This window comes from Solanum verrucosum, unplaced genomic scaffold (genome assembly GCF_900185275.1).
Source record: "Solanum verrucosum unplaced genomic scaffold, falcon-dt-bn FXZP01000218.1, whole genome shotgun sequence".
In the NCBI taxonomy this organism is placed as follows: Eukaryota; Viridiplantae; Streptophyta; class Magnoliopsida; order Solanales; family Solanaceae; genus Solanum; species Solanum verrucosum.
Genome location: NW_026020464.1, coordinates 1,932,525 through 1,947,885, shown reverse-complemented (window position 1 = coordinate 1,947,885; position 15,361 = coordinate 1,932,525). Strand labels below are relative to the sequence as shown.

The 15,361-nt window shown below is 32.7% G+C and overlaps 1 protein-coding gene across 2 annotated transcripts; it reads left to right on the top strand.

The window, feature by feature from the left end:
• The first annotated feature begins 8,287 nt into the window (after window positions 1-8,287).
• Window positions 8,288-13,621, top strand: LOC125808722 (probable leucine-rich repeat receptor-like protein kinase At2g33170). Of its 2 annotated transcripts, none has more exons than XM_049488376.1 (3): window positions 8,288-8,807; window positions 9,391-12,373; window positions 13,016-13,621. In XM_049488376.1, the coding sequence occupies exons 2-3, from the start codon at window positions 9,424-9,426 to the stop codon at window positions 13,393-13,395; spliced, it is 3,330 nt and encodes a 1,109-aa protein (XP_049344333.1). In that variant the 5' UTR covers window positions 8,288-8,807; window positions 9,391-9,423; the 3' UTR covers window positions 13,396-13,621. The 2 variants fall into 2 exon arrangements, with proteins under 2 accessions (XP_049344333.1, XP_049344334.1); XM_049488377.1 differs by lacking the exon at window positions 8,288-8,807 and having other exon boundaries at window positions 9,430-9,630; window positions 9,704-12,373.
• The last annotated feature ends 1,740 nt before the right edge of the window (window positions 13,622-15,361 follow it).

Here is a 15,361-nt window from a genome sequence, read left to right as displayed (position 1 = left end):
GTGTCTTGCTGATCCGAATATCAAAAAAAATAAAATTAGAGTGCGCACAAATCGAACGATTAATAAATCGAATTGAAAGAAATGTTATTGATTTATTGTTATTTACTTATTGGGTTAACAGATTTTTAATGGTTTTATAAAAGAAAATTATCAATTTGGTTTGATTTTTCAATATTGGGTTTATCGATAATCCATTAAGACGGTAATAATTTACTCCTTACCTCTACATAAATATTAAATATTAAAATCAATACCTTACTGGTTAACTATCTTTGTACTTTAGCCTTCAATTCACTTTATTGCCCTAGTTCTTTTATTTGTGTTGCACTTGTATAGTTCTTTTCATGTTTGCTGCTACTATTTTTATTTTATGAGCATTATTCAAAGTTACATCATTGTCCAATCGTGCAAAATTGTTAGAGAAGTCATATATTTATTGTATGAACATCTTCTTATTGGTTAAACCAAAAATCAAACCATAAAGGACAAAAGTTGATAAACCAATAAATAAATATCTTATTGATTTAATATATTCAAAAATTGATAATTAATAATATATCAAATCGAATCGAACCGAACCGACCAATCCACTACTCTCATAAGTTATCTCACCCATTTGTTTGAAAAGAAATGTGATGGAGGGTAGGCCCTATTTGGCCCAATAATAATACACTTAATCTAACTTCAATTGTGTGGTAGCTATGTTTGTTGGCTAGTGGAGTTTGTCTTTCAAAAATCAATGAGAAATTAATAGAATTTTTTAATAATTTAGAACATTGTTTCATCTTTGGTCCAAAATGGGCCTAAATTGTAAGACACTCACACATCATTCCATCAATAATTAAGGTTGTCGCTATATGAATAAGCAAAAAATTAACTCTAGCAATTATGATATCTCAAAAAATCTCTTAAACTAATTATCATTAAATCATAATGAATATTAGTGTTATATGAAATTACACCCACATTTCACGACACTTGTCTAATTCTGTAGTTTATTTTTCATGTATGATTTGTCGGCTATTCCCCTGTCCCTTTTTACTTGTTATTTTGACAAATCAAGAAAAGACAATATTACTTACCTATTATACCCTCAATTTATTTAGAGAATTAATGTTTTTGAAAAAAGGTAAAACCTCTAAGTAAATTGATTTTGAAATTCTATCAATTAATAGGGGTAAAATGATAAACTCACTATGTCAGTTTTTATTTTTTTTAATAGTTGTGTCAAGTAAAAAATAAATCAGTAGAGCAGAGTTTTACCATATACATATTAAAAAAATAGTGATCACGGATTTGCTTGTCATAAAAAAAAAGTTTGGTAATGCCTTAAATGCTTCACCTTTGAAATAATCAACCAAAAACCATAAATACGAACTCATTCAATGTTGAAATAAATGCCATATAAAACCGTTATGACCCTTTATTTAGAAAAATAAATGCTTTTTTTTTTCTATTTTCTTTAAAAAAAAAAGACGAAGGGAAATAGTCAAATTTTTACTGTAACATTATCCAAAGGCACGCAATTTTATCGTTTGTTATATTTTCAATTCATTCATATTAGCAAATCGTATCATATTTACTTTCGTCATTAACAAAATTTTAACATTAGCAAATCCTTTAATATTTAGCTTTGCCATTAACGAAATTTCAGCATTAACAAATTGTCTTATATTTGCCCTTGTCATTACTGGAATTTTTAACCTTATCGTTAGCAAATCGTATCATATTTACTTTTGTCATTAACAAAATTTCAACAACGTTGTTTGTTTCACTATCTTTTAGGTGCTATAACAAATGTTGTTACAAAAAATATAGTGTATAACCTAATATAAGAGATGATCTGACTATACATCCTAAAGAACTACTGGTGTATTTTTTACTACCAACTTTTCGCAAATGACTAATTTTATAACTTATCTACGTCATGAAAGTATCCAAAACATTTTCTCTCTGCAAAATAAATAAATAAAATGATTACATGGTTTTAAAACTTAATTTTTTTCATTAAATTCATAAATATTTTATAGTGGAGGGACCAAAATATATGTTTAGTCTAACATTTACGATTTGCTCATAAATAAGGGACCATAAGTGTAATTATACCTCCTAATAAGTAATAATTATGATTACTAATAAGAAATATTAGACAAAATCATCACAAACACATAAAAAAAAATTAAAAAATTATAAAGATCAGAAGCATATGATTGAGAAGATATTTTTGTTTAATTATTTTGGTCGGTTAACCCTAACATGCATAGCACATGGAACAAAAATGATACTTGTTGATTAAATAAAAATAATTATTTGTGCACGGAAAATTTTATAAATATAATTTTAAAATTTTAGTGCATCTAATTCATTTCATCCTTTAGATTTTTTATTTCTTATAATTGTTGGTAGGAAACGTCGGAGAATTAAGACATATTACCTTTATCGATTGTGAAATTGATCGAATATATTGTAGATACACGAGAGATCTTTATAAAAAGTAGGCAAAAATTAAACGATTTCAAATATTAATCATTTGATAAACTAAATGTCTTTAATCTTCCTCTCTTTTTTTTTAAACATTTTGGAAAAATAAAAAATTATTTTTGCCTTTTCAATGGTATGCTTACGATTTCAATCAATGGAATATTAATCAATATGTTTAAATGAGAGATAAATGGTCGTCTAGACAAAAACAGATCGAAAAGTTAAATTTAATGGGTTCAACTTTTAAGATATTCGATAATAAACTCATTATATCAGTAAAACTACGAGTTTGAATTTTGTATGAAATGACAAAAAAATGATATACTTCCCATGTTCAACAATAGTAGTCCACTATTATTTTGGAATGTTCAACAATACTTGTCCACTTTATGAAATCAATACTCCCTTCGTCCCATTTTATATGTCACATTTTTATTTTGCACTTGCATTAAGAAATGATGTAACTTTACCCTTCTACCCTTATTTAATTTTTTTGGAACTCAAGTTTTCTATCAATGAATATGAATTAATTAATTTAATCAATGAACATGAAATTATTTACTTAACTTTTCTAAGTTGGTCAAATGTATGTTTTCAATGCTAATAACTCACAGGGATAAAAAGGGGAACAATATGCTAATTTATGCATTGATTTTATGAAATGACAAGTATTATGGATCAACTATTTATAGAAAGGAATGACATATAAAATGAGATGAAGGGAATAGATAATTACATTTCGTTCCTAATTTACTCTTATTGTTAATTATAGTCATTCTCTACTATATTTTTCAAAATATTGTATTTAATATATTCAACGAATCATATAGTATAATTACTCTTATATTTATAGTTTCTTAAGGGAAGTATTATTGGAGAGAAGAAGTAATATAAAGGTAAATTATCAATTCATATCTTCAAAGATTTTGCACTTTTCTCAAGAAAAAGTTTTATGTCTTGTTTCGATTAATCTAGACTATATAAAATTTTCTAATAATTTACATAAAGTTACTTTTCTTAGCTTTTGCTTCCAAAGCCAATTTTTTTCTTCTTAAGCCTTTATAAGCAAGCACGTGCCTTTTGTTATAATAAGAACTTAATGGGAAAGGTTTTAATTTGGTATATGAAGGATTTTCTTATTAATTTTGTTATTTTATTTTAGAAAATAAGTGATTTTCTTACTTATTTTCCAGTGTTAGATAAGTATGCAGAAAAATTAAAAATATCCAATATCCCAAAAATATTTATATGTAATTATAAAAAATGAGGGTGGGGCGTCGTGGGGATAGTCAAGTGACGACAATGGGTAGTGGGTGTTCGATTGTTGGGGGTGGAGAAGAGACAAGGTACTAGAATCGATTCATGAAACTTGTTTTACCTGCTCCCTTTACTGAAGTAATTTTCCTGAATTTCAAGAAAATTATTATTTAGCAAAAGATTTTGACCTATCAAATGTTAAAAATAAAAAATAAATCTTCTATATCAGACACACCTTAGGGTTTTGTCTATGGTTCGAAATAAGTCTCAGGTTAACCTCTATTATAAGTGGAATATTAGTAGCTTAGTCGATTGGTTACCCAAGGTCTGAGGATTCAATTTCCCATTTTGTAATCTTCATCTCCTACCACAATTTTAAAAATAATAATATATAATTAAAAACACAATTAAAATTAAGTGTGGGTATTGGGCCTTTTTGGGTCTTGTCTAGAGGGGTTTGGGTCGTTTCAAAAGAAAAGTGGACAGGCCCAATAAAAGCAAGATCAACAATCGACAGAATGTAGATCAAATTAGAGTACTAATTATTTCTTTTATTTACATGAATGTTTCGAGTTCAAACTTTGAGTATAAAAAACTCTTGGTATGGAGTGCTAGAGCGGTTCCCCCTGATGGGGGCCTCTATTAGTTGAGCTCCTTGATAATCTTTTGTACTATAAATATAGATCAATAAAGAAATTTTTTCTTCGTTCATTTGTTCAGTATTTCAAACACATATTTTTACTTTTACTTGTCACTTTTAACATATCAACAAAAGACAAATTTTTTTTCTTATTTTACCTCAACATTAACTACTTATTTTTCAAAACCTAAGACTATACACCAATTAATATGAGTATGACAGTAAAATACCATATTAATCATTTTTCTTACTGGATATACAAAGTTCAAAGTGAACAAATAAAAATGAACAAAAGAATAATTATTTCGATCCTCTCCGCGTTAATGATGCATTTGTCGAGGAGTTTAGGTACATTAAATATATTAATTGATGAACTAATTTAATTAGTTAATTAGTTAATAATGTACTAATTAATTTGGGTTTATATTGACCTTCAGCGTTGACCACGCTGTCAACTTTGGCCAGCTCGATACCCGCTGAATACAAATTTAATTTAATTGCTCTTATTGACATTTTTACCCTTGTTTAATTAATAATATAATTAAATTTCCAAGGATAAAAGAGTAATTATTGATAATTTTGAATAAATTAGGCATTTGTTTATATGTCGTACAACATAATAACGTACGATACAAGATTCAAAAAGAGGAGTGGGGGTGGGGTCAATTAGTTTTGAATATTTTTGAGATATAAAATTGAATTATTTCATTTTTCCAAGAATTACAAATAATTTAGGTAGGCTACATCTTGCCATGGCTATGATGACAAAGTTTTAAAAATTTACATATGACATCTTAATTTAAGATAAAAAGTTTTACGTTGATAATATTATATGCAAGATACTGGGTATATAAGTAAACATGTTCTACATTATAGTGATGCGTTTTAAAGTCGTGAGGTTCTAGGCTTAGAGAGGGTAATGTCACTAGCAGGGTTGGATCATTACATACAGTATTAGAGCCACTCTTGACTTTGTGTCAATCTTGTCGATGTGGACCAAAGTTCAACTCAATTTACGTAAGTTTGGATAAGGCGGAGGTGCAAATCTCAATATTGAGTCTAGGCAAGTCTCATGTGATGGGGCAAAATCTCAGCAAAAACACTAAGTCCATAAAAGGGGTATATGTAACACCCCAAATTAAGATAAAAATAATCTCACATCGGCAAACTATTTTAGAGATACTTGATATGTAAATAAGCAAACATTACATTCGAATGACACATTTTAAAGTCATGCTAAATCTAAATCAAGAGCGTACAACATCACTAACAGAATTTTCTTTTAACATAATATACCGATCAATTTCTTTTATCATGATGTAACATGATAAATAAACATCCACATACACGTCAAGAACTAAAGATTAAAAGAATTTTATTCATTCTATTATAAATCACGATCATTAAACTTTACCAATCATTTTTAAATACATGGAGGGAGACAAGTACATCAAATATACACAATTATTAAGGTCAAAAGACCAAGACAAGTGTAATTTATTTATTGGTGTGATTGAGTTTGAAAGTTTTGAGTGGAAAAAAGAGCCAAACCCCAAGAAGAGTAAAAAAAGAAAATCAACATAGGGATAGATGCAAACACTCACAAAAAAAAAAGTCTACTCATGATATGACACCTCCATCAAAATATTCTTTTTGTTTTTATATTTTTCTTCCACACCATTATCATTTCCACATACTATCTGAAATTTAGTTCCACATAATATTAGTTTCTTACTATCATTTTAAAGTCTCGATTAATTTAAATTTATATCGTATACAACATTTCTGAGGTTATTTTATATTTTTGGGACCTACACTCAATTTTTTTAATCAACAATAAGGAAATTATATCTATCTCATTGTAGCTCTTTGTAATTATTGCAATAAAAAATTACTTATTTCTAATGTATGATAATAAAAGTTAATTGTTTTTGGTAAAAATATTATTTTCTTTATCTAACAATACTTGTCTATTATTGACTGTTCACACTTCTTAAGAAACTGTAAATAAAAGGGTATTTTACTAATATCACTCTTTAAATCTAATAAATACAATGTCTTTAAAAATATAATAGGGAAATTACTATAATTAATGATAAGGATAAATTAGGAAGTAAGTGTAAAATTATTCATTAATTTCATAAAGTGAATAAGTATTGTTGAACATCCTAAAATAATGTATTGGACAACTATTGTTGAACGGAGAGAGTACTTAGCTTAGAGTAGTATAATGAAGAATCATTTTTCTCCATTTTTTTTTCCAAAGTTTATGAAGGAAAATTTTCCATTTATTTTGATATTTTAAATTTTTAAAACCAAATGACCACTAATAGAATTATACTCTATAGTTTAATGCATTTGATTGTCCACCAAAAATGGAATCCTACCAATTTTTTCAAGGATCAAATAATTAATACCAAAGACTATCACCATATAGGTTTGTGTGAAATCATTGATTTAGACATAAAGTAAGTGCTTAAGAGGCTATCAACTTCATTACTCATGGTTCCATTGGTCCACATTATTTTGAGTTTGGTAGGCCCTACCTTATATTTGGTTGCAAAATGGGTCCCACTTGAAATTGGAGTTAGAACCAAAAAGGAAACAAAATAGACAAAAATGTTTAGATTTGAGTTGAGTGTTTTTTTCTTTAATAAGATGATGATATTATATTATTAATAACTAGATAAATACATTATAATACATAGTCTATATGAGTTTCATTTAGGAGACCTTTAATTATGAAAATTATTTGTATTATATCTATTGTTTAACTGAATAAGCAAATATGGAAGGAACTGAATAAATGAAAACAAGAATGTTGCATTCTTTAAAGCTATGTTTATCTACGAATGTATCAATCGGTCCGTCAACAACCTACCATCAAGAATATCGTTGTAGTAGTAATTTTTAGAGCTATGTATAGTAGTTATATAGTTTAGAATACTATCCAATTCGATCATGACATGAATTATTTAAGTCCTTGCAATAATATCGACAACTCTACTTGAGTATGGTATACATGCTTCTTGCTCATGTAAAATTTCAAAAGTCGATTTCCCTTCTAGTTATGAGTCAAGTTATACACTAACATAACACCATCATGAAATGTGATAAAATGTAGGAAAAAATGACAAATATACCCCCGAATTATCGTAAATGGTATGCAGATTTCCTCCATCATATTTTTGGGACATTGGTGCCCCTGCCGTCCAAAAACTAGAGCATATATGCCCTTCACTCTAACAGAAGACTAAATAGGGACACATGGCACAATCTTATCCGTCGATCCGATATTTAATAAAAGTCGGCTCAGTGGATAAGATTATGACACGTGTATGTCCGTTAGTATAAAGGGTATATATGCTCTAGTTTTTTGACGTCAGAGGCACTAATGTCCCAAAAGTATGACGGAGGGTATCTGCATATCATTTACGATAGTTTGAGGTATATTTATCCTTTTTTCCTCAATCACCTTTAATCAGGAGTCTCGTACTCAAGTTTCATGAATGGGTGGGTGGGGTGGGGGGTGGGGGGGGCTGACTGGCATAGTGAATCCAAAACAAAAGGATAAAAATGAAGTACACAGAAAATGATACCATTGCAAAGCATCACATCTGACTTCATTTTCACTACACACAATTTTCAGTGCCAAAAGAAACCCCAAAAAACAATTTAAAACAAAAACCCCAAAACCTGTCCTAATCTCAGAATTCCACAATAAATAATTTATTTGCATTTATTAACTTGTAATGCCTAAAAAGTTCACAAAATTTGTACTTTTTCAAGCACTCAAAAAGGCTAACTTTATGATATAGAGAAGCCAAAAGAGATTAGGACTTTTGAGATAGAGTGAAATTAAAGAATCAAGATTATATATAAATTATAAGAAAATACATCAAGATATTGAAGTCCTCCTCATCATCATATATATTGAAGAAAATTAAAGCTTAGTGAAAGCATGCTTTGTCTGCCATTAAAGCTTCAATGAGGAACTCATATCCATCCTTTCCTTTTACCTAAAAAGATCCTTCACTATCATTGCCATTTGGAAAAGAAAATAGGCTTTTGTGTTATATTTTCTTGAATAAAATAAAGGGTTTTCTTGATTCAGTGTATTTGAGTTTTTCCATTTCCTTTTTTTTGGCTTGTCCTGAAATAAAGGTTGAATCTTTCTCATTTTTATCCAACCCCTTTTCAAAATCTTGCATGTATATAGGAAGATCCCCACCATTATTGGAAAAATGTTGGAGGTTCTTGGTTTTAGATATAGTATAATCTTTGATTTTATCTTTTCCTCAATTCATGAGTTTTATGGTCTTTGCTCTGTCATCATCTAAAGGAATTACTTGAGAGTTCTTTGCTTTTTCTGGGTTTTTGGTGGAATTCAGCTCTTTTTTGACAAGGTGATGGACTCAATAGCCTAGAGGTATGCTAAAGCTTAGATCTTTAATGAGTTTCTTATTTATTCCTGAATTATTCCTTTTATTTAGTTGAGTTTCTGGGCATTTCTGAGTTGATTGGATTCTTTGAAGTTAGTTGATTAATTGCTATGCATAGAACTTTTTCTGGTTTGTCTAGTTTATCTAGTTAGTATTGTCTCTTCTTGATGATTGACCTTAAGGGTGTGGAGGGTAGGACTTGGATTAGGGTAGTAGGTGGCAATGCGTTGTCTTGTTGTCCGTTCATATTAATACTATTGCTCATTCTGTTACTATCTATTGATTCCTTATACCTCGATTGTGTACTGTTTTGTTGTAGTTTCTGTTCTGCTATTCTCTATTGTTTTGCTATTATCTGTTGATTATTGTACTTCCGTTACTTCATTTTCTGGACTGTTTTTTCTTGAGCCAAGGGGCTACCGGAAACAACCTCCCTACCTCTGAGATAGGGGTAAGGTTTGCGTACACTATAGTCTATACCCTCCCGAGTCCCCACTTTGTGTGACTACACTGGTTATGTTGTTGTTGTTGTTGTATTTTATAAGTATTGACACATAGTTGGATTAACAGGTCAAACTGAGACTGTCTTATTGGAAGTTTGTTATGATGTCTGGAGATTTTGAATCAAGAAGTGGTTTGGTTCTTCTAATTTGGATAAGTGCTTTGGTGGCTGCTGTACTATTGCTGGTTTCTCCTGCCGAAGGATTGAATCAGGAAGGAATGTACCTTCTTGAATTGAAGAAGAATTTCCAGGATTCGTTTAACCATTTGGGGAATTGGAATCCAAATGATGAAACTCCTTGTGGCTGGGTAGGTGTGAATTGCACTTCTGATTATAATCCAGTTGTGCAATCTCTTTATCTGAGCTATATGAATCTTTCAGGCACGTTGAGTTCTAGCATTGGTGGTCTTGAATATTTAGCTTATCTTGACCTGTCTTACAATCAATTCACCGGGAACATTCCCAAAGAGATTGGAAATTGCTCAAAATTGCAGTCTCTCCAGCTCCATTTTAATACTTTTTATGGTCCGATTCCTGCTGAACTGTATAACCTGTCTAATTTGAAGGATGTGAACATGAGCAGCAACATGATCTCTGGTCCTATTGCTGAGGAGTTTGGGAAACTCTCGTCTCTAGTTACTTTCGTTGCATACACCAATAATCTTACCGGTCCAGTGCCTCGATCTATTGGAAGTTTGAAAAATTTGACAATATTTCGAGTGGGGCAGAATGCACTTTCTGGAAGTTTACCTGCAGAGATAGGTGGTTGTGAGAGCTTGGAATCTCTTGGTCTAACACAGAATTGCCTGGAAGGAAACATACCAAAAGAACTTGGCATGCTTAGTAAGTTGAAAGAGCTTGTGCTTTGGGGAAATCAGTTCTCTGGTTATATTCCAAAGGAACTTGGAAATTTAACACAAATTCAATTGCTTGCTTTATATCAGAATAACCTGATTGGAGATATTCCTGCTGAAATAGGTAAACTCAAAACTTTGACGAAGTTATACCTATACCGGAATGGATTAAATGGTAGCATTCCAAGGGAGATTGGGAATCTTTCTATGGCAACAGAAATTGATTTCTCAGAAAACTTTCTGAAAGGAGAAATTCCAGTTGAGTTTGGCCATATAAAAAGTCTGAAATTGTTGTTTCTTTTCCAGAATCAGCTCGAAGGCGTTATACCAGATGAACTTACTACTCTAAAGAACTTGATTAGTCTTGATTTGTCAATTAATCACCTAACAGGTCCTATTCCATTTGGTTTTCAGTATCAAAAGGAATTGATTCAGTTACAGCTTTTTGAGAATTCTTTAACTGGTACTATTCCTCAACGTCTTGGCATTTATAGTCGACTTTGGGTGCTTGATTTAAATAACAATCAACTCACAGGAAGAATTCCTCCATTCGTTTGTCAGAATTCCAATTTGATTTTGCTGAATCTTGCATCAAATAAATTGCATGGATATATTCCATCTGGTGTTCTTAAATGTGATTCATTGGTGCAACTTCGTCTGAACGATAACAGGCTAACAGGGACATTTCCTTCTGAGTTGTGCAAATTGATAAACCTGTCTGCTGTTGAACTGGGGCAGAACAAGTTCACTGGTCCAATACCTCCTGATATTGGATATTGCCAGAAGTTGCAGAGGCTTGATTTCTCAGGCAATAGGTTCAACCAGTTGCCAAGGGAGATAGGAAATCTTACCAGGCTTGTGACATTCAATGTCTCAGCAAATTCACTTACTGGACCGATACCTCCAGAAATTCGGAACTGCAAGGCACTACAAAGACTGGATCTCAGCAAGAACAGATTTACTGATGTTATACCTGATGACATTGGTAGCTTGTCGCAGCTAGAACGTCTTTTGCTTTCAGAGAATAAGTTATCTGGAAAGATACCAGCAGCATTGGGGAGCCTCTCTCATTTGACTGAGCTGCAGATGGGCAGTAATCTATTGTCAGGTGAAATACCATCAGAGTTGGGTAATCTTAGTGGCTTACAAATTGCAATGGATCTTAGCAACAACAAGCTCTCTGGCAGTATACCACCCAACCTTGGTAATCTTATCCTATTAGAGTACCTATATCTCAACAACAATCATTTGAGTGGTGAAATACCAAGCACATTTGGAAACCTGACAAGTCTCTTGGGCATTGACTTCTCATACAATGACCTGACTGGACCACTGCCGGATATACCACTCTTTCGGAACATGGATATCAGCAGCTTCATTGGAAACAAAGGTCTTTGCGGTGGGCCTCTAGGGGAATGTAATGCATCTCCAGCTTATGATGCCAATAATCCTCCTAGAGTCGAGAGTGCAGATTCTCCTCGAGCAAAGATTATTACTGCAGTTGCCGGTGTAATTGGTGGAGTTTCTCTTGTTTTGATTGTGGTAGTTTTGTACTATATGAAGCAGCATCCAGTTGAGATGGTTGCAACCCAGGATAAAGACATGGCATCTTCAGATCCAGACATTTATTTCCGTCCCAAAGAGGGGTTCACTTTCCAGGACTTGGTTGAGGCTACAAACAATTTTCAAGATTGTTATGTTCTTGGAAGAGGAGCCGTCGGAACAGTTTACAAAGCAGTCATGCAGTCTGGACAAACGATTGCAGTCAAGAAGCTTGCTTCTAACAGAGAGGGTAATAACATCGACAATAGCTTCCGTGCAGAGATCTTAACTCTAGGAAAGATTAGGCATCGTAACATCGTAAAGCTATATGGCTTTTGCTATCATCAGGGTTCTAATTTACTTCTCTATGAGTATATGGCCAGAGGTAGCTTGGGTGAACTGCTTCACAGTACATCTTGTAGATTGGATTGGCCAACTCGCTTTATGGTGGCTGTTGGAGCTGCTCAAGGACTTTCTTACTTACATCATGATTGCAAACCCCGGATCATCCACCGTGATATAAAGTCCAATAATATTCTGATTGATGAGAAGTTTGAAGCTCATGTTGGTGATTTTGGTTTGGCAAAAGTTGTTGATATGCCTCAATCTAAGTCGATGTCTGCAGTTGCTGGCTCATATGGCTACATAGCCCCTGGTATGTCTTTCTGTTTTCTCCTGGACAACTTCTTATGTTCCCTTGTTATCTATAGAAATATGTCGAGAAATGTATTGCCATTTGATCCTTATTCCCACATATTTATCTGTATCTTCACTCTGAAAGTGTTACCTTTTTTTGTTGATATGAATAGGATTTTCTTGTTGAGATTAGATAGTTAGAATTGTATGCAATGTCTATTTCTTCGATTATCTGAAGACAACAATGAAATGCTTTTAACTTTTATCTGTGTATACTTCTCATTTTATATGTGTTCTATGCCAGGAGAAGCCATACAAACTGCTCTATGTATCTTAGGCAAACTTTGGGGACTCTTCCTGATGCATATGGAGCATTCTTGTTCCCACATATTTATGTTCAGTTTAGATATTCGACCATGTGTTGTTCACTTTGAAAGTCTAATTCTTCTCTTTGTGATATGAAATGCATATCTTGTTGAAGTTTGATAGTTAAAATTGTTTACGAACAAGTTTTCTTTGATGAAATGACAGAATACAAGAACAAATGCTTTTAACTTTTCTCTGTCTATGTAGCTTTTAATATCCCTCTCGTAATTTTCATTCTGTGTTATAAAACCATTTTTTCCTTTTCAATTGATGTTTTCTACCTTCTCTGTTGCAGAATATGCTTACACCATGAAAGTTACGGAAAAATGTGATATCTATAGTTATGGGGTAGTCCTTTTGGAGTTGCTAACTGGAAAAGCACCCGTACAGCCCCTAGAACAAGGCGGTGATCTTGTCTCATGGGTGAAGCATTATGTTAGGAACCATTCATTGACACCAGGGGTACTCGATAGCCGATTGGATTTGGAAGATGTAATTACTGTTAGTCATATGCTTACAGTTCTTAAAATTGCTCTAATGTGCACTAGCATGTCCCCTTATGATCGTCCTTCAATGCGCGAGGTTGTTCTGATGCTGATCGAGTCTGATGAGCAAGAAGGGAACTTTCTCTCATCTCCAGTTTATGATCCCCCTCTGAAAGATAATTCCTTCTAGATGCATGTAAGAAGAACATCTCAATTAACTTTGATAATTTTTTAGTACTAATTCTCCTTGTATTTTTTTTCTTAATGGCTAAATTATAGATATTCCCATGTATATTTGTCATAGTGAAAATTTCATCAATCACTTTCTAGAACTAGTTTGGAGGTGATTGATGTTATTTCAATAGTTCTCCATCTGATGGTTATGGAAAATAATATGCTTTATGCTTTTCTCACTATATATTGAGGGCTACCTAGATGCATCTTCTATAATTACATTCTAGTTTCGGTATCTTATTAACTTGTTGCTGTTTCTGTTTGTTGCTATTGCCTCTTTTTCACTGATTATTCAGCCGAGGGTCTTACGAAACAACCTCTCTACCTTCTCAAAGGTAGGGGTAAGGTCCGCGTACGCTCTACCCTCCCCAAACTTGTGGGATTACACTAGGTCCGTAGTAGCAGTTGTTGTAAAGTACTGTGCATATTATCACTGATAAGTGCTTAATATCTTTTGTCTCTATTTCTGAACTTTTTGGTTTAACCATCTGGTATTCAAAGTCCATTGGTCCCGACTGATCGAGACTTGTGCCGGGCAGGACCACATATATCTGGTTGAATTTTAGTGATGCTTGAGTTATTTCTAGTTAATTTGCTTCTGCTGGAGGAGTCTTTAAACTTACAGAGCCTAATTCTGAGTCACAAAGGACTGTCATGTTGTTGGAAGGGACAGTTAACCCTTAAATCTTAAATCATCTTTGAGCACTGCCCTGTGGTTCATATTTAATTGTCCGCTTCTGGCCTTGGTCCACACGGATTTGTCTTTCGGGCTACGTCACATCGAGCCCCAAAAGTGTGCGAACCATGTGGACTAGTGTTATGCCTTACAAAGTTCTTCACTTTTTTCTCCCTTTCTGATGTGGGATTACCTAAGGTATCATGTGCTGCACCCCTTCTTCAAAAGCTCTCCAGCCTAAAAGCCTGTCAGCCATCCTTGTGACCCGCCCTTGTTGGCCCGCACTCCATCATGGGCGTCACACCAATTCAAGCACCCAAAGATGTGACAAAAAGACGTTCAATGAAGTGGATGAAATTCACAGGAGATTACTGTTGAAATCGAGTAGAGACAAAAAACTGTTAGGTGATCTCTTCCTATCTACCTGAGCGTTGGTGGACAGAGTTACTCAATACTTGTGTTAGTGGGAGCTAGCCTGAATAACACTGAGTGAAAAAAAAAGTTAAGGTTAGGCCATAGCCTAAAATGTTGCCTTTCTAGATGTGTTACCCCAAAGGCTTGAGGTTTCCTACATGTATCTGATATTTACAATTTGCTTTGAGAGTTGGTTGCAAATTCTAAGTTGCTCGGACCTTTCAAAAATATTGTTTCACTCGTATTGGATCCTCCAAAAATGCATAGCTTTTCGAAGATCCGATACACACCAGACGGAACTTTTGAAGAGTCTGAGCAACATAACTTATTTCTTTTCTATAAATCACCATTTTCGTGTAAATGCAGTTAGGTTTCTTTGACCTTACACATAAAAAGTACCTCTCCAAGCTTTTGAAATAACTAAATAAAATACTATATATGTATGAAAAAGAAACATAAATAGACAATAGTATAAACAGAATTTTTAGAAATTTATCTGTTTATACAGTGTAGAATAAATTCAAATAGTAATTCTAGTACTTATAAAACTATTACTTCCTCCGTTTTGAAAAAGAATGACTGGATTCAGAGTACGAAAGTCAAACAACCAAAGTTTCACCGTGATTACTGATATCGATCCCATACTCGAGATAAAATTTACATAGTTAGAAACTTACACAAAATCTTGATTCATACATTGCCTATTTCTCCCAACTTATTAGTACAAGTCCTTAGTTTATCTCTCTTTTGCTACTAGGGAACAAAGGCCATGAAAATTTATTCAACAAAACTGGAAAAAACAACACTTCATAGTTGAAATAAAAGAACTACT

What these genes read in the sequence shown, in the direction of transcription:
- LOC125808722 (XM_049488376.1), top strand. Translation starts at nt 9,424, where the DNA reads ATGATGTCTGGAGATTTTGAATCAAGAAGTGGTTTGGTTCTTCTAATT. An exon ending in ATATGGCTACATAGCCCCTG is followed by an intron (nt 12,374 to 13,015) that starts GTATGTCTTTCT and finishes TCTCTGTTGCAG; the next exon opens with AATATGCTTACACCATGAAA.